A 20,029-nucleotide genomic window follows, 5' to 3' on the forward strand; every position below is an offset into this window, starting at 1 on the left:
TTTTCCTTGTTTTTCTCAGATCTGAAAAGAACTGTTTACATTTTAGATCAGTTTGGATTCTTGCGACTTCAGTGTCTGCAACACTTCCCGTGCATCACCCAGGAAGTCCTTCAATTGTGAATCTGCGTTGTATGGCTTCCTTCAGACAATTGCTTTGAGGTCACTCTATCTCTGGGGTCTCCCTTTCTCCTTCCTCCCAATTTCTGGTTCTTCTCTGCAGTGCAGACTGCTCACAAGGCTGGCCCTGCAGCTTTTGAAGTTTAAGCCCCTCCTTAACTTTGAAATGAAGCTGCTCCCTCGGGCAGCTTCTGTCCACTCGCTTCCTCCTGTATTTGGATTCCCATCAGGGCCGGGTGAAGATTATTTCAAATAATTTATTTACTTTTAAATGAAGGATAATTGCTTTACAATATTGTGTTGACTTCTGCCATACATCAGCATGAATCAGTCATAGATATATATATAGGTCCCCTCCTTCTTCAACCTCCCTCCCACCTCCCAAAGATTTTTATAATTAATGCAAACGATGCCTGTGTTCTACTGAGGCTTAATCATCCTGTGATGATGTCAGTAGGAAGTAGGAAAGAAAGGGAAGTAGTGAGGAAATTAACTCAGAGGGGTAGGTGGATAGCACTTGGTATGACTGAGTTTTAAGCCTACTGGGTATGTGTGATGAGAGGGAGGAGGATGGCAAGAGATAGCAACTTTCTAATTTTTGAGTATAAAAAGGAAACATAATTGTCTTAATCTTTATTTACATTTTTAATGTGTCCTTGCCCTCAAATTAGAGAAGAATACACTTTCCTTTTTTAACTGAAGGATAGTTGATTTACAATGTTGTGTTAGTTTCAGCTGTACAGCAAAGTGATTCAGTTTATATATTCCTTTTCAAACTCTGTTCCATTATAGGTTATTGACATTGCTAGTCACTCAGTCATGTCCAACTCTTCGTGACCCTTTGGACTGTAGCCTGCCAGGCTTCTCTGTCCATGAGGATTCTCCAGGCAAGAATACTGGAGTGGGTCGCCATTCCCTTCTCTAGGGGATCTTCCCAACCCAGAGACTGAACCTGGGTCTCCTGCATTTCAGGCAGATTCTTTACCATCTGAGCCACCAGGGAAGCCTATTGTAGGTTATTAGAAGATATTGAATATAGTTCTCTGTGCTTACAGTAGGTCCTTCTTGTTTGTCTGTTTTATATATAGTAGTGGGTATCTGTTAATCTCAAATTCCTAATTTTTCCCTTCCTTGCCTTTCCCCTTTGGTAACTATGTTTGTTTTCTATGTCCGTGAGTCTAGAGAAATATATACTTTCAATTGCTTGGTTTTACTTGGTATAAAACACTCTGTACCCTGCAGTAAATACATCACCATTTTTTTTTTTTTTTTTAGTTCAGGAACGTATTGAAACAAACTTCATAGAGAATTAGATGAGAATATACAAATCAATATGCTGGAATGTGTACATTTTTCTTGAAAAGTTGAGTTATTGATGGTGATCTATGGAGCCTCAAAACTCTCTGGCTGGCCTTTCAACCCCACTTCTCCCCCCTTAGCTTCACTTGAGAGTTTTTCATTCACAATGACCATTTTAATGGAAATGTTCAGTCCTGAGAAGATCCTGGAATGTGCATTATTTCAGTTTTGCTGTTTAAGACAAGTGGGATTTGTTTCTTCTACTCCAGTTATCAAAAAGATTAACCCTTTGCCCTCTACGTTCTAATTGTAACCACTCCGAAAACAAAGGGGTTATTTGTACAAAATAGTGGGAAAAGTGAGGCTTTATGCCAAGTGGGATGTTTCTCCGTTGAAGGAGGTGGCGATCACAGCACACATTTTTTTCGTTGTGTTGCAGGCTTCCGTGGAGGCTTCTGGGGAGATCGCGTTATGCAAGACTGGATTTCCTGAAGATGTTTACAGTGCAGTCTTGTCCCGGGATGTGCTGGAAGGACAGCCCCTTCTCAATGGTACGACCTCAAAAGATACCTTTGTACATGCAGCACCAATGCTCTTGAAATACCGTTCACTGTTAAAAAGTCTCTAAATGATCTCCACTGTACAAGTATGAATTTTTCACAGTCCCTATAATGAGACTGTAGGGACTTTATTTTAGGATTACAGACGAGCTCATAAATCTCTTATGTACACAACTAGAAGGCTCCTGATCTCCTGAAAACCTCTTCCATTTTTCATTTATGGTGGAAACCATCACACAGTTAATTTTTTTTTACCATTTTCTGCCTACATTTTACTTCCAGTAAAAGATCATATTTACCAAATATCTGATTCTGCTGGTTTAAACATTATTTACAACCATCATCTACTTAGTATTGCAAATCAAAGAATTGCTAAGACATGTCAAACTAACATTTAGCAAAATTAAAATGAGTAGATTTAGCAGGTAAAAATCTCAAGGCAAAAGCATGAAATCTGTATTTTTATTATGCCGTTGTTTATGGATAGCTGATTTAGTTGTAATACATGTGAATTTCCAATATAGACTCATCTCCTATCTAAATATGGATCAGATTCATTATATTGATGGATATCGTATGAAAATTCTTGCCAATAAATCTAGATAAAATCTAAGTAAAAGTTGAAATCCAAAGCGAAATTGAAAGCCCCTTCTGTTACCTCTAATTGAAAGCAAATAAAATTTTGGTTAGTCATATTTTTATGGACTTATTTATCATTACACAAAATGTCATAGAAATGGGAAAGCAGGAAGAATTGGTTAGAAAGTTGTATTTAAATTCTAATTCCCCGCAAATCGTGCATATATCTGAGGCTGTTTTAGATAGCCACTTTCAGAAAATCTGTGCAACCTCAACTAATTAATTGACACAGGCCTGTAGCACACAGCCTTAATTGAAGACTCTCTGTCGCTCTGACAGACCTTTGTGGTATCATACTTAAGAATACCATAGACAGAGGACTTTGAAATGTAAATAGCCCCTTAGCTACTGAAGTTCCTTGTTGCCGGTTATCCTTTTATTTTCATTTCTGTTCTGATTGTGATTTGCTCACACATATGTGATCTTTCTGAAGTTATTTTTAAGACATCCTCCCATCCCTTTCTCATCACATGATATTTTTAATGAGTAAATATTAAATCAGTCTGTCTCAATGCTGAATTGCTCTCTCATCTAGTAGCTAATGGTTGATGCAATAGAGGTTTAATTCAAATCAAAGTGTATAGATTTTTAAAAAAATTTAATACAAGTCTCAGAGTTCTGCACATTTGTCATCTTCTTCAAATCTGTAAATTATTATGTGGCATCTTAGGACCTACCTATGTGATCTTAAGTAGTATTTGAATGCTGAAACATATTTTGATAAAATCCTAGAGAGTAATTTCTCCAGATCAAAAATTTCACTGGAATTGTTTGCATTTTTGCATTTTACTTTTGAGATTCATTCTTAAGTGGATAATTTCCTTCTCCTAGTTTCTTCTTCTAAAAGCTTGTTGAAATTTGCTGGTTAAGAATAAACATATGGTCTGTCTCTGGAAGCCATTGATTTAAGGTGAAATATGCTGCTATGCTGAATAGTTTTGAAAATGAAAGCCTGTTTTTAAATTATTAGATCATGCTGGTGATGAAACTTGGCATAACTGATTGCCAGTATCATTTCAGTATAACCTAGAAACTTGGGACTTTTCTAGAGTTGTCAATATAAAAGATTGAGAATACTTTTGACTCTGTGCCCTAACAATCGCTGGGAGAAGTCTGACATGACAGTCTCTGGTAGAATTTCTCCAGGTTTGGTATACCTAATTGTTACCATTTTGATCTTTTAGGCTTTCTAATAAAGTTCTTTCTCTTCTGACACATCATTACTTTTTCTCTTTATCATTCATAAAATATGTTAACAGACACCAGCATCTTAATGCTTCAAACATAAGGTTCATAATATTGACTCATAAGAAAAACTATTCTTTTAGAAGAAGGAAGATTTTTGTGAAACATCACCATTGCTCTCTACAAGAGTGTTGTCACCACTTACGTGTATTTGGGAGAATCATTACTGAGAAGAATTTTCCCTTTTTTTTTCTTTTTAAAGTTTCTGTTAATAACTGTTTGGAGTTTTTAGTGACGTGATAATCCAAAAGTGTCTGTGTACACTTAACCAAAATAAATACCAAGTCATAATTATGTTCATGAATTCTATGTTCTGTGCTAAGTGCATTCACCATGTATATTCTAAAGCTGAGAGTAATCTGTTGCTGGGCCAACCAGAGTGATCACCTTGGCCATGGTTTTGTGATCTATAGTGTTCAAGGAAAGAAGTAATTGTGCATAAGAAATATGCAACAGTTTTCCAAGGCATTTGCCTTGTGGCAGGTTTCTATCTTATTAAGGTTATAGTCTAAAAGCCTGTTGAACTTGCAACTCCTAACACTTGATGCTTCCTTTCAATTCCCCCTGATGACTTTTGGGGAGAGGAGGACCATTGTCCAAACATAGGTATAGGATGGTTTTGTAGAGTAGATTCCTGGTTCACTAGACTTTGTACAGAAGTTTAACTTTCAAGTGTATAAGTGCCATGAATAATGATTCTTCTTCAAACAGTGGAGTCACAATCTTTTTGAAAGTGCTTGAAAAACATGAAGCATTAGCGGGAGAGAGAAGATGTTAGAGTTATGTTAGAAAAGCTGGACTGTTGTCTAAAGAGCATTCTCTTCTCCCCACCAGCCCCTCCTATTTTCTGCTGTTGTAATGAATTTCATAGAAAGAGTGGACCCAGTAAGCTAGTTCCATGCCTCCAATTTCTCTTCTGCTTTTCATCAGTGAGTTTTTGGTAAGATCATAAAGAGGGCAAAGGTATTTTGTGATCAACCTTCACATTTCCTATTATATCATGTCGAATATTTCCACTCTTTTGAAAAAAAAAAAAAGTTCAGTACTTTAAAAAAAAAAGTGGCTATCCAGGCCTCTGTTCCATTTTGTTAACAAAACCAGATTTTGCTTAACTGTGCCTCTATTTTTGAACTTACAGGTTGTTTCCAATTTTTCTCTTATACATATTGTGCTGCTATGGAGATTCTTTTTTAGCGAACTTTGATTTTTCTTTACGGATATTTTCTTTGGGGATTTGTGTTCAAAAGTAAGATTCCTAGGCCAAAGGTAATGGACTTTTTTTTGTTTGTTTGTTTTACATTTTTGTAGAACTCTTTTCATGGTTAAAAGTATGTTTGTTCTTTACTCCATCCTCATAACCACTGAATTTTACAATGTTTTTCATTTTCCTACTTCCCCTAAGATGAAAAACATTCCTTTTTTTAAATCCCATGGTACCCTCTGGGTTTGCCTCTTGTAAGTTAGGATCAATTTTAATATGTTTAGGTCGTCATTTTTGCCTTGCATTTTTCTATTCTGTTTTAAAAGCGTATCTTGCCAACCTCTTCATTTTATAGATAAGCAAATTGGAGCTCAGAGAGATATAGGCTTTTCCCATGATTATACAGTGCTTTAGATTGTTAGCTACAAATTTGGAATTAGAACTCAGGTTTCTGATACTTAATTTAGTGATGATGCTAATGATGATTAAAAAATAAAAAACATTATGGAGTAACACAGGGAAGAATATGAGCTAGCCTACCTGTCCTTGTGTCTTGTGACAAGTCTATCTTAGAACTGGTCTTTATTTCCCACTTAGCACCGTGGCTTTTGTGTTATTAGACATATTTGGGAATTGGTGACTCTAAGGCAGGGCTTGCTTGATGACTCAGACAGTAAGGAATCTGCCTACAGTTCAGGAGACCTGGGTTCTATCCTTGAGTCAGAAAGATCCCCTGGAGATGGGAATGGCCACCCACGCCAGTAGTCTTGGCTGAAGAATTACATGGCCAGAGGAGCCTGGCAGGCTACCATCCATGGGGTCCCCCTGTGATTAAAAAATACCTCCTGATGATTGTCACCATGAATAATTTTTGTGCATACCTGTTTACAAGCAGAAATTTAGGGCTTTTGAAAATAACATTTAGTCTCAAATATTTAACTTACACTCCACTGAACTAGAAAGAATCTCTTGTGGTAGCACATTACTTGAAAATAAAATAACTGAAGTCATAAATTTTCATTCTGTCACCAACGGTGCATCTGACACTAGGAAATAACAACCACACTGCAACATCACAGAGCATCTAGACTGTTTTTAGTGTGGATGTTATGAGTGATTTTCCTGTATGTTTTGCACTGGTGGTCTGTATGCTTAGACGTCTCGCTTAAGTAAACTCCTCCGACTCTGGTCAACATAAATAGCAACCTGCAATTACCAAGAAGCTCTTCAGTAATGCATTCAGACTCACCAACTCTGGGCAGCCCATGATGACTATTTTCAACTAGATAGAATTTGATTTAAATTAGTTTACTTACTGACTGAGGCTCCTCTCTGCATTAACACTCTGGGAGGAAGCTGTCATATGGTATCTTCAGATATCAGTACTGAAATCATTTTTATTATTTAGTAGGACTATACAACTGCACTACTTTTTAAAAAAAATAATCTGACTGCTCATGTATGATATGCATTACTTAATTTGGGAGTCAGCTATATCTCAAGCAGGTCTTCTTTGTTCCAGGCTTGTACTAATATGTTAGGAAACCTTGGCTTTTGTTTTTAATTAGCCTTTTTCATTTTGACAGATCTTTTTTTTAATTGTTTTGTGTAAATGTCTTAAGATACTTAAAAGGTAGGGTTAGGAGCGTCTTGTTTATACAGCCTTTTGCTAACTTTATGTGTGTGTGTTAGTCGTTCAGTTGTGTTCAACTCTTTGCAACACCATGGACTATAGCCCACCAGGCTCCTCTGTCCATGGGATTCTCCAGGCAAGAATATGGAGTGGGTTGTTACTCCCTACTCCAGGGGATCTTCCAACCCAGGGATTGAACCCAGGTCTTCCGTATTGCAAGTAGATTCTTTTATCATTTGAGTCACTGATTTCCAATTGTGAGAAAAAGGTGTTAAGTTTCCAGATGGTTCTCTTGGATATTGATGATAGGCTCTTAGGAGTTACAAATGAAACACAGCCATGTAGATTCTCTAGGGTGGAGAGCTTTTATTTTTAATACCTTGTGGCAGCTATTTTTTAAGAGCTATTAGGAATATAGTAAGATCAACCTAAGAACTAAGAAATTTCATCCTTGTTCTCATCATAACCATTTAGACTTTATTTAATACTTGGCATTCTTTTATATCCCTTTTGATGTGATGTGTTTTAGGTCTAGGTTTCTTAATGCAATCCTACAAACCAAGATAAGCCAGTTTGGGTGGTCACTTCTTTGTTTTAAGTCCTTTCGCAGTTATTTATATCCTTCAGTAATTTGGAGTAGCTGAGGTCTGCTGTCTCACAAAGTAGCAACCAGATCTGTGTTGAAGAAAGTCACACTTCACCTATGCAAACGTGTTAACAAGCAGGCACTGAATGGTTTAAATCTGCCCTCCTAAGATCTGAGGGCCCCTTTCTGTCCTTTTAGGCTAAATAGTAAGCCTCTGGTGGGGAGTAGAAAATAAACACAATAAATAAGATTTACTTTATGTTAGATGCTATGAAGAAAAATAAGACAGAGAAGGGAAATTGGAAGAATGTGTGGTTTTGTTGTTTAAATAGGATGGTCAGGGGGAGTGTCATTGTATGGGAGACATTTGAGTAAGAATTGATATTGCAGGTGGTTCAAGTACTATAGATAACTGGGAGAGGAACATTCAGAATAACAGCGAACTGCAAATGCAAAGGCTATGTGACATTTGTGTATCTTCTTTGAAGAAATGTCTGTTCAGGTCCTTTGCCCATATTTTAATTGTTTGGTTCTCATGTTAAAAGTTTTTTTTGTATATATTCTGGATACTGGATCTTTATCAGATAGATGATTTGTAAATATTTCTCCCATTCTTTAGGCTGTCTTTTCATTTTCTTGATAATGTCCTTTTATGCACAGAAGTTTTTGACTTTGACGACGTACAGCTTACCTGTTTTTCCTCTTGTTGCTCTTGCTTTTGGTGTCACGTCTAAGTTGTCTTGTTGCAAAATTCAAGGTCATAAAGATTTATTCCTATGTTTTCTTCTAAGATGTTTTATGATTTTAGTTCTATTTAGGTCACTGACCCGTTGTGAGTTCATTTTTGTATGTAGTAGGAGATAGAAGCCCAACTTTATTCTCGGAATATATTTTGGCAATCGAGCTGGCAGAGTTTGATGGATTGGATGGATGGTGTGAGAAAAGAGGGGTCAAGGATGACTCTGTGATATTTGGTCCAAATCCTGTGAAGAATGTTAGTCACTGTGACGGGAATAATCAGGAGTTGGTTTGAGTGTGTGGAGATGAATGTCAAAGATAAATGAAGACATTTTGATATAGGTTTGGGGTTTAGTGGAGTGGTCTGGGCTGCAGTGTGGGTAGTTCTAAGTGTATGAAGGACAGTCATGACCCAGGGTGAAATCACTAAAAGGATTTTCACTAAGTGTGAGGTAGAGCCCAAAGAAAGAAAGAAATGGTTTCATATGGAGCCTTTCAGCACTCTGGGATGAGGAAGTCAGGATTAAGAGGCAGAATGGAGGTAAACAAGGTCCCACTGTATAGCACAGGGAACTGTATTCAATATCCTGTGATAAACCATCATGGAAAAGAATATGATTGTCTGTATAGATATTTATATGTGTATAACTGAATACTTCGCTGTAAAGTAGAAATTACCACAATGTTGTAAATAAACTCTACTTCAATAAAATAAGTTTTTTAAAAACCCCAAGGATTGGTTTTATGCCTTTATCAACATGATAGTGGGCATTTCCTATAAAATATTTGGATATTTTTTGAGTAGGGTTTCAGATGTTTGGGATACATGGCTGTTAAAATTTTATACAGGAACTGTTTCATCCCTTTACAGTTTTGAATTCTTAATTAAAAAAAAATATATGGCTATGTTGGGTCTTCGTTGCAGCGTATGGGCTTGGTTGCCTTGCAGCATGTGAGCTCTTAGTTCCCTGACCAGGAATCAAACCTGTGTCCCCTGCATTGGAAGGAGGATTCTTAATCCTGGACCACCAGGGAAGTCCCCTATGATTTCTTGTCTTAAAGATACGATTCAAAAGGCAAAAGACAGGTAATGAAGACGGAGAAAGAGTGAGCAGAGAGAGTTAGGAGAAAACTCAGTAGGATGTGGTACCTTCAAAGGCAAGTAAAGTTGTTAATCAAAGGAGGGAGTGACCCTCTGTACCTCATGCTACTGAAGTGTCAGCTCAGATGAGGACTGAGAATTCACCATGGATTTTGCAGCATGTTGGTAACTGGGTGAGTTCGATTCTGGTGTGTTCTATAGTTAGGTGGAGGCGGGAAGCTGGCCACACAGATTGAGTTTTCCTTTAGAAGGACGAAGAGAAATTGAGTGGCAATTGAGAGGGAAGCAGATTCAACCAAGGATGGTGTTTTGTTTTGTTTTGTTTTTGGTAGGGCAGAAATGGAGAATAGACTTGTGGCCACAGTGGGGGAAGGAGAGGTTGGGACAAATTGAAAGAGTAACATGAAAACATATAAATTACCATATATAAAATGGATAGCTAACTTGTCAGAAGCCAACAAAATTCTGTAAAGCAGTTACCCTTCAATTAAAAAATAAATGAATTAAAAAATTAAATAAATAGCCAGTGGAATTTACTGTGTGACCCAGGGAGCTCAAATCAGGTGCTCTGTGACTCCCTAGAGGGGTGGGATTGGGTAGGCGTTGGGAGGGAGGCTCAAGAGGGAGGGCGCACAGGTATACCTGTGGCTGATTCGTGTTGATGTATGGCAGAAACCAACACAATATTGGGGAGCAATTATTCTCCAATTAAAAATTTCAAATAAAAACGAGGATGATTTTTAAGGATGGAGGAGTAACATCCCATGCAACATGGTTGCATGTTGATGGCAAAGACCCCAGTGGGGAGGGGGAGAGAGGAGACAATTTCTAGGACAATATCCTGGAGTGGACTAGAGAAATGCGATCATGTGGGACTTAGAAATCTGTGCTTAAGAAGAGCCGCACAGATGTTCTTATGCACCTACTTTTGGGAACCACTCTTGCACTTTTTGTTGAGTCACTCCTGAAAGGGTTTTAAAAATCCTTCCTTTCAGCTTGGTGATTTTATATCAGCAGAAGGTTTGCTCTTCAGAAATGGCAGCTAGGATAAAAATGAAACCCTTGTGGTGTTCAATGATGTAAACAGGGTTTTCATTGCTGGAGCATCCTTGACAGATGGTTATCCAGTTTCTGCGAGAATACCACTGCTCGTCCCCTCCCCCCAGGAGGAAGAGATCATTCCTTTACAGAGTCTGCTCCGTCACCGAAGAGCTCTCACTGTTAAAAAGCGATTTTTGAAAAAGTTGAACTGAAGCATATGTTCCTAAAATCTTTACCCGCTGGTGCCTGTTTCGTCATTTGGCACCGCACCGAGCAGCGAGTGCGTTCTCTTTTCCTCTGAGGTCATTCATTTCATCATTTTTCGTTCGACAAGTATTTTTGGTCGTTCATCACATGCCAGGTCTTTTTCAAGGAACAGGGCAATGCTGGTCAGCAAGACGGGCAAACTCCTTGCAGTGGAAACTTACCCTGAGAGATCCTTCAAATACTTGAGCATCATCACCTTTCCTGAAATCTCTGCCACAGGCTGCACATGAGACCATTTCTTCAGTGGAGTTGGAACATTCTGGTTCACCCTTCCCTTTCAACCAGAGGAAAGTGAGCTTCCCTCCACGGCTGAACGCACGCCCTCAGAGTCCTGCCTGTGCTGTTGAGCCATCCTTCTTGCCTTTGACTCAGATGCTGCGCTAGAGCAGCCCAGGGAGGACTTGGCGTTGTGTACCACTCCATCATCCTGTTGGCTCTTGTTAATAAGACTGCGGTTAACAAAGACTCGTGGGTGTTTTTCAGATGAACTGCTTACCATCTTGCACTTTAAAAAATGATTGTTGAACTCACATGTTAGACCTGTAAGTAGATTTTTTTTTTTTTTTTTTTTGCAAAAAGGCCCTAACATCAACACCATCTGGAGACCCCACCTGGCAACCTAGACACATAGAAGCCCCAGTAATCAATGCCAGTATTTGTTATAAATCCTTATTTGGACAGAGGGGCATATGACAACATCTGTAAGTTGTGGCTGACAATAGCTGCCGAATCAGTGGAGTAAACAACATACACAAATGTATAGACACACAGATACACAGGCACACACACACACATTCTTTAAATTTTTAAATGATCAAAAAGGGGTTGATGAGTTTCAGCCTACAGCAACTTTGAGACAACGTTAAGATTTTATTTCAATTCATGGTCTATGGTTTTCTTAAAATTGGATTTCTCCATATTAGGCAATGGAGAAAAGACCCATTGCAGACATTCAGTTCAGTTAAGTTTAGTCACTCAGTTGTGTCTGACTCTTGGTGACCCCATGGACTGCAGCACGCCAGGCCTCCCTGTCCATCACCAACTCCCAGAGTTTACTCAAACTCATCTCCATTGAGTCAGTGATGCCATCCAACCATTTCATCCTCTGGTGTCCTCTTCTCCTGCCTTCAGTCTTTCCCAGTATCAGGGTCTTTTCAAATGAGTCAGCTCTTTGCATCAGGTGGCCAAAGTACTGGAGTTTCAGCTTCAGCATCAGTCCTTCCAATGAACACCCAGGACTGATCTCCTTTAGGATGGACTGGTTGGATCTCCTTGCAGTCCAAGGGACTCCCAAGAGTCTTCTCCAACACCACAGTTCAAAAACATCAATTCTTCAGTGCTCAGCTTTCTTTATAGTCCAGCTCGCACATCCATACATGACTACTGGAAAAACCATAGCCTTGATTAGGTGGACCTTTGTTGGCAAAGTAATGTCTCTGCTTTTTAATATGCTGTCTAGGTTGGTCATAGCATTCCTTCCAGGGAGTAAGCATCTTTTAATTTCATGGCTGAAGTCACCATCTGCAGTGATTTTGGAGCCCCCAAAAATAAAGTCTGTCACTGTTTCCACTGTTTTCCCATCTATTTGCCATGAAGTTATGGGACTGGATGCCCTGATCTTAGTTTTCTGAATGTGGAGTTTTAAGCCAACTTTTTCACTCTCCTCTTTCACTTTCATCAAGAGGTCCCTTAGTTCTTCTTCACTTTCTGCCGTAAGGATGGTGTCATCTGTACTTCTGAGGTTATTGATATTTCTCCTGGCAATCTTGATTCCAGCTTGTGCTTCATCCACCCAGCACTTCTCATGAGGTACTCTGCATCTAAGTTAAATAAGCAGGGTGACAATATACAGCCTTGACATACTCCTTTTCCTATTTGGAACCAGTCTGTTGTTCCATGTCCAGTTCTATTTGGTGCTTCCTGCTGCATACAGATTTCTCAAGAGGCAGGTCAGGTGGTCTGGTATTTCCATCTCTTTCAGAATTTTCCACAGTTTATTGTGATCCATTGCAGACATGTGTAGGTATAAATAACAGGGGATTTCAATCACCCCAGTTATTAGTGTTTGACATTCCTGCTGATAAATGAATTTAACAGAAAATAGAAATCATCTATTTCTAAGAAGATGTATATCTTATTAAAGCATATCTATAATTGTTATAACAAGTCTTCATTTGAGGACTTCGATCTGAGTAGATGGTTATCCCCTAAATTGATATAACAGAAATGAACCTTTTATTGCATTTGGAGATGTGAACACTGTTTTTTTGTTTGTTTGTTTATTAGTGTTTTTTGGACTTGGGTAACTCTGTGATTTGAACCCTGTCTCTCAGGATTCTCAAGTTTGCTTTTTTTAATTATTCCTCATTGAATCTTTTGTAGGGCACCCTGGTGAGGGTTTGCTCACTTGTAAGGGCAAAGTCACTGACACCTCATTCTATTATTTTTCTTTCTTCAGTGTGGACTGTTTTTCTTTCTACAGTGTGGTTCCTTCTGTGGATGCTTTAGTTTGCTGTAATTTTGGGGGGAAAATGACTTTTAGGCTTTTTTTCCCCCAAATGGAAGCATCATCATACCCTGTTGTTTCAAGAGTGGAATTGAGAATGCCAGCCACTTTTGAAGACCGGTGTCTTTGCACCAGGCCATGCCTTCTTTGTCCTTCATTGGAAGGACTGATGTTGAAGCTGAAACTCCAATAGTTTGGCCACCTTATGCGAAGAGCTGACTCATTTGAAAAGATCCTGATGCTGGGAAAGATTGAGGGCAGGAGGAGAAGGGGACGACAGAGGATGAGATGGTTGGATGGCGTCACCAACTCAATGGACATGGGTTTGGGTGGACTCTGGCAGTTGGTGATGGACAGGGAGGCCTGGTGTGCTGCGGTTCATGGGGTCGCAACGACTGAGCGACTGAACTGAACTGATGCCTCCTTTGGGCCTCACTCTAGCGGCCAGTCAGTCTTTGTGATGGAGGTGGTTTCTCCTCCCTGTAAGGTTCCCAATCTATGAGGAAGTGTCCCTGTAACGTAGGAATTCATCAGATTTTAATCACTCTACCTTCTCAGTTGACAGTTACATGGCTCTGCACTCTTCATATGCTCTTATTCTTTTTAGTGTAACTTTTGTTTCTAGTGTCTGTGTTAAAAAGTACAGGAGATTACTCTGCCAACCTCTGTTTATTTATTTTTTTTTAAAAAAACAATATGATCAGTTTTCATACATTCAGGTTTTTACAGATGGACTCCAGGTGACTCCAATAAAGGTAGTCTCTGCCTGACTTCCATAGTTGGTCCTTAGTGTGTATTTACATGACAGAGACATAGATCAGATGGTTTTAGAGATGTTATATTTTGGAGGTTGTACCTTGCCTCTTCTCTAGTGCTTTTTTTATGTAGAACCCCACTTTCTGTCTTTGGAACAGATTTGGATCAACTTCTAAAATAGATGTTGATGAAACCTTTGTTCATGTTAACACTTGTAACATCTGTGTCCACTATCATTATATTCTTTTTAGTTTTTGAATATCTGAATATTTAGTTTACCAGATGCTCAGATGAGGAGACTATTAAGTTCTAAAAAAGTGCTAATACATGGAGAACAAGGCTCTTCACTTATCTGGTAGAAAACAAACAAACAAAAAAAATCTTCATCACAGGAAATGGCCCGTAAGTTCTAATTCCTAGGGTCGAAATCTCTTGTCCTGGCCCCTTCATTCACTGGCTCATGTTGTAGTCTAACCAAGGGTATTTCTGTCTGAGGGGAAGCACCCGATGGGCTATGATGATCTTCCTCTGACATCAGTTGGCCTCCCCGAAGTTCTCCTTTCCCATCTGCCCTTGACCTTATTGAGCTGTGCATTGAAGTATTTTTCAAGCCCAACAAATAAGGGCAAGTTCATTATTACTTTTGTCTTTTATTTCAGAATTTCTCTGTAAATTAAATATTCTCAGGTTAACAGGTATTACAAATTTAACTGAGTGTTGATGTGGAAATTTTCAGAGCTTGGGGAGTATTTGTGTTCCCAACATGTATTCAGCAAATATTTGTTTTCTCTCCTGGCTAAGGAAGTCTGTCTGCATTGCTTTGGAAAATACCAGAGCCCAGCTCACACTTATTACTTATGGTAGTGGGGAAACAGTCCCCATTTCTAGCAATTTTTAAAATTATAAATGTTCCTTTGGAGCATTTCTGTGTGGTTTTAAAGGGCAAAAATAAGGGGCCGCCTTCATGGGATGATTGGAGCAAAAATTTGACAGAGCTGAATATTTGTTCTCCTGATTCCTTTGTGAAATTAAATCCTGCAGATTTTCACATTATGCATATATGTAATTATTCCTTCAGCTCAGTCACTTTGATTCGCCATGGCGTCTTTTGTTGACTTGTCATCTATTCTGTCAATGTCGAAGACATTTATTAAAGCATCTTGTTGCGTTTATATTGTAGGAAAATGTTCCCTTATGAAGTAATCTCACACTGACTACTCAAACTGATGAAGCCCCAGTATGGTATTGTCACTTTACTAATGATTAGCAAATTAGTAGATGGCGTGAACTCTCAATCCCTATTAGTGCCACACTGTCAGAAGTTTAGTAGTTTGATATTTAAATGCCCTAATGACTTAACCCATAAATCATAATTATAATTTATTATTTTCCTAGGGAACCATTTAAATAAGCTAAGCAATTAAGAACAGGGTACATCCTTTGTTTTGCTGATTATTGATATATAATGTCTGGTGGTTGCAATATGCACATTTGGGTGAGGCTGTGTTGAAATGTATAAGAATCACCTTACCTTTGGTATTCAGATTGTTTGTTTATAAGTGTATTTTTGTTGTTGTTCAGTCGCCAGTCATGTCCGACTCTTTGAGACCCCATGGACTGTCTCTGTCCATAGAGTTGGTGATGCCATCCAACCATCTCATCCTCTGTCGCCTCCTTCTCCTCCTGCTCTCAGTCTTTCCCAGCATCAGAGTTTTTTCCTATGAGTCAGCTCTTTGCATCAGGTGGCGAGAGAATTGGAGCTTCAGCATCAGTCCATCCAAAGAGTATTCAGGGTTGATTTCCTTTAAGATTGTCTGGTTTAATCTCCTTGCTTTCCCCGGGGACTGTCATGAATCTTCTCCAGCACTGCAGTTTGAAAGCCTCAATTCTTCAGTGCTCTGCTTTTTTTATGGTCCAGCTCTCACATCCGTACATGACAACTGGAAAAACCACAGCCTTGACTATTACGGACCTTTGTCGGCAGAGTGATGCCTTTGCTTTTTACATTTGCATAAAGTGTGTTATACTTCTTGAGAAATTTCATAAACATCATATTGATTGCCCAAAATTCCAAGGGACAGCTAAGATGGGGTGCATCTGGGGGTGCGGAAGGGGAGCGTTTCTATGTTCATGTAATGAAACTGAGTTCAGGTAATGAAAGCTGAGGTGACTCACTGTAGGAGTAATGAGTGGCTGGAGGTAGTCTGGATATTGTCTTCTGATTTCTGTCCCTTGCATGGAGTCCTTCCTCTCTGGCTCATGAGAGCAGTGCTGCCCAGAAAGCCTGCTTCAGGTGGAACATTTTGTGCCCCTTCAGCTCTCTCACCTCCCCCTGTGTGTGCCAGAATACACTTACTTGCCTGGGGTTTTAAAGTCCTTGTTGCCAGTCAAGATGCACAAGGTCCATTGTCTCAACCTTTCTTTTCCAAAATGACCACAAATCACTACCCAGCATACTGTATGCCCCGGAATATTTTCTACTTAAGAAATAGAAATTCATTGCTATGGAAGATGGGAGAAGATGTAGGTAGTCCACATAAAGCCCCATCTTGGTTTTGCCAGATGTAGCTTGTAGGGGAGAAATTGATGAATCTTTTGTTTTTCCAGAGTACTTCCTGTGAAGTGAAGATCTAGTGTGTGAGAGCTCTAGACAGCATCAGAAGACTGTATAAAAGCAAAAGTTTCCAAGGTTCTATAATGATAATATGTGATGCTCAGTCACGTCCAACTCTTTGTGGCACCCTGAACTACAGGCTCTTCTGCCCATGGAAATTCCAGGCAAGAATACTTGAGTGGGTTGCCATTTCCTTCTCCAGGGGATCTTCCTGTCCCAGGGATCAAACTCTGGTCTCCTACATTGGCAGGTGGATTCCTTACCACAAGTGCCACCTGGCAAGCCCAGTAATGGTAATAGATTTTTAAAATTTATCAAATGTCTGCATGTTCCAGGTGCTTAATAGACACTTTCATTTCTACTTATGTTGCAGGTAAGGAAATTCAGATGCAGACAGTTTAAAGTGATTTCCCCAAGGTGTTTCCTTAGCAAGTGGTGGCACCAGGGGTTGAGTCCGGGTCAGTGGGATGTCCACTCCCATGATCTTTCTGATGAACCATGCTGCCTCCATAGGGTGTACTGAAAAGTCAGGTCAGTGAGGGACCAGACACAGCAGGGATGAGGTATTGGAGGAGGCATACTTTGAGAACTATGCTTTGCAGAGTGGCATTTTGGATAGATAAGGAGGCAGTAGTTAAGGGGTGTGTGTCTGAGATCAGATGGACATGGGAGGAAGATTTTTATTGGAGAAAACATCCCAAAATGTAGACTGATGGGACAAAAGTGAAAGTGTTAGTCACACAGTGTTAGTCTGACTCTTTGTGACCCCCACATCCCATCTGGGCTTCCCTGATAGCTCAGATGGTTAAGAATCTGCCTGCAATGTGGGAGACCCGGGTTTGATTCCTGGGTTGGGAAGATCCCCTGGAGAAGGGAATGGCAACCCAATCCAGTATGCTTGCCTGGAGAATCTTCATGGACAGAGGAGCATGGCAGGCTACAGTCCATAGGGTTGCAAAGAGTTGGATATGACTGAGCAACTAATGCTTATACACTTATCCCATCTCAAAGACCCTTGAGTTTCAGAGCGAGGAACTGAGCTGGCTCTTGAGGTGGGAGTCATCCAGTGATGGAAGGAGAATTAGGTGATTATGGACTCTGGAGAGGACCATCTGGATGAAGCAGACTTGAAAAGCTATAAACAGTAGGTGAATAAAGTTGTGCAAATCAGTTGTGTAGTTGGCGTCATAGTGGCCTTTCCTGAGATTCATTCCTCGATTACTGTGCAGTTCATTGATTTAGAAGCTTGATACACCTACAATTCTAGGGACAAGACATCATAGCCTTATTCCTATGACCACAGTGGAAACTTTTGGATCAGTGAGGTCAAGTTTAGGGAAATTTTGCTTCCTCTCTACCTTTCTCTCTAGGTCTTTGCCCCCTCATCACTGTACCCCACACCTCCTTCCCTTTGCCTCCATGGTTCTCTTCCTCTCTAGATGAAGACAAGGAATTAAATAATCTCGACAGTTCTTGCCAGTCCGTCACTTCCAGGCAGAGAGGAGAGATGGAGAGAAGCTTGGCCTCTGATGCGATTACTCAGCTGCTGAATTAATGTAATCCAGACCTTTTTCCATCCCTGGGCTTCCTGTCATGTTAGCCAATAAGCCCTAATGACTGTGTCAGACAGTGAGAGAGGCATTTCTGTTACTCAAAGCGAGTTGCATCCTGGTTGATGAGGATCACCTTGACGGTGGGAGCACAAGCTTCATGACTGCGGGGGCAGGAGAAGCTGGTTTACAGGCTTATAGCTAGGAAGGGGAAGTATCAAGACAGGGATCGAAAAGCTGCTGCTTTGCTCAAGGGTCTCTTCTTTTCTGCCATGGGCCTGAGGTTGATGGTCACCTCTATGTGGTGGAACCAGGTCACTTATTTACCCAGTATCCCCAGGGCCTCATACAACGCCAGCCAGGTCCTGGCTGTAACCCTAGGTGATAGATTAAATGAGTCAATGAGTCTGAACAGAAGTTTGGCGATTTACCGAGAAACAGGAAATGAGGTCAAGGACAGTATCATCTGTTGCAGGGAACAATATGCAAATTAAAAGAAAAATGAAGTCTTCAGTAACTTAGAAAGATGGAAATGGGATGCTAGCTTGTGAAATGATGAAAAGTATTTGGGCAAAAGGAAATTTTGACTAAGCTCTAGGGTCTTACTCCTTTAGTCTACAAAAAGCTGTTTTGGCAACAATTTCTTCTCTATCCCTTGTTTTGTTTTTTCCTGTCTGTTTAAATGGACCATTTCTTTTTTTCTAAATCTCTTGCAAAATATTTTGATTTTTCGGATAAGACTATAAGATAGAGAAGTACAGGAAGAAAAATTAAGGGCTTTTTCTAGGTCAGATCTTAATAGAAACTCACCATGGCAGTGATCGATGTGCTAAGTGAAGATTCTATCAAAGTGTTCTTGTGAGTTGCCTAGAAGTGAAGTAAGGTGTTGGAGAAGGCAATGGCAACCCACTCCAATTCTCTTGCCTGGAAAATGCCATGGACGGAGGAGCCTGGTAGGCTATGGTCCCTGGGGTCGCGAAAAGTCGGACACGACTGAGTGACTTCACTTTCACTTTTCACTTTCATGCATTGGAGAAGGAAATGGCAACCCACTCCAGTGTTCTTGCCTGGAGAATCCCAGGGACAGGGGAGCCTGGTGGGCTGCCGTCTATGGGGTCACACAGAGTCTGACACGACCGAAGCGCCTTAGCAGCAGCAGCAGCAGCAGTAATTGTTAACACTAAAAACCCTCAGAGTGCTTGCATAGGGACCTTGCTGTGATTGTCTTCACACCTATGGCCTCTTTTCTTACAAAGTAATGAACCAGAAGTCATTCAGAGGGTTAGATTTTTTTAAATTGAAAGGAAGTTCACTCTCAGAGAAATTTTTCCTTTGGTTTCTGTCTTAGAACTTTCAGGCTGCTGTAACAGAGTGCTGTAAGCTTACACAGAGAAATTTATTTCTCACTTCTCTGGAGGCTGGGAAGTCCAAGATCAAGACTCTGGCTGATTCACTGATGGTCTTCTTCCTGCTTCCCAGGCATGTCTTCTCATTGGGTGCTTACATGGTGGAAAGGGCAAGGGAGCTCATTGTTCTTTTTTTTTTTTCCCCATAAGGTCACTAATCCCACTGTGGGGGCTCCACCCTCACGACCTCATCACCTCCTAAAGTTCCCACCTCTAAATCACATCAGGGGATAGTGTTCAACATATGAGTTTTGGGGGAGCTGCAAGTATTCAGTCTTTAACAAATTCCTAACATAAAATTTAGTATTTATTAAACATGAATTTTAGTATTTGGGGAAAGAAAAAGATATATAATTCTAGATTTGTAAAAAGGGCAGAAGAACCTTAAAAGGAAATTATTACTTTGCAGCACTATAAAACTTAGAATATCTTACTTGATCTTTTTTGCATGGGTCATCCTGTCAACAAATTATCTGGTATCTATGGGGTCCAAAATGACATTTGCTTTCTCAGATTTCTGGAACTATTTTGTGGTTATATGTCCAGTTAGCTGAGAACATGGTGTAAAGAGTTGGTTTTAAAAATAAAGATTCCATTGAGAGAATGAGTATATGTGCTCAGATATGCGCCTGATTCTAAATTTTTAACTAACTCTTAAAGGGAGCTCATCAAAATTGAAGTCTCAGCCTCTCATGGAAATGTAATCCTTTTACTCTTCTCCACTGATTTCAAAGAGGGCTTGTTGCCCTCACAGTGGAACTCTACTTTG

The 20,029-nt window shown here is 39.8% G+C and overlaps 1 protein-coding gene across 1 annotated transcript in view; it reads left to right on the forward strand.

The window, feature by feature from the left end:
• Positions 1–20,029, forward strand: part of CDH2 (cadherin 2) — a 248,102-nt gene that overhangs the window by 37,711 nt on the left and 190,362 nt on the right. The window contains exon 2 of the mRNA XM_043444109.1: positions 1,856–1,967. Coding sequence (XP_043300044.1) covers positions 1,856–1,967 — 112 coding nt within the window. The remainder of the gene's footprint in view (positions 1–1,855; positions 1,968–20,029) is intronic.

This window comes from Cervus canadensis, chromosome 23 (assembly GCF_019320065.1).
Source record: "Cervus canadensis isolate Bull #8, Minnesota chromosome 23, ASM1932006v1, whole genome shotgun sequence".
In the NCBI taxonomy this organism is placed as follows: domain Eukaryota; kingdom Metazoa; phylum Chordata; class Mammalia; order Artiodactyla; family Cervidae; genus Cervus; species Cervus canadensis.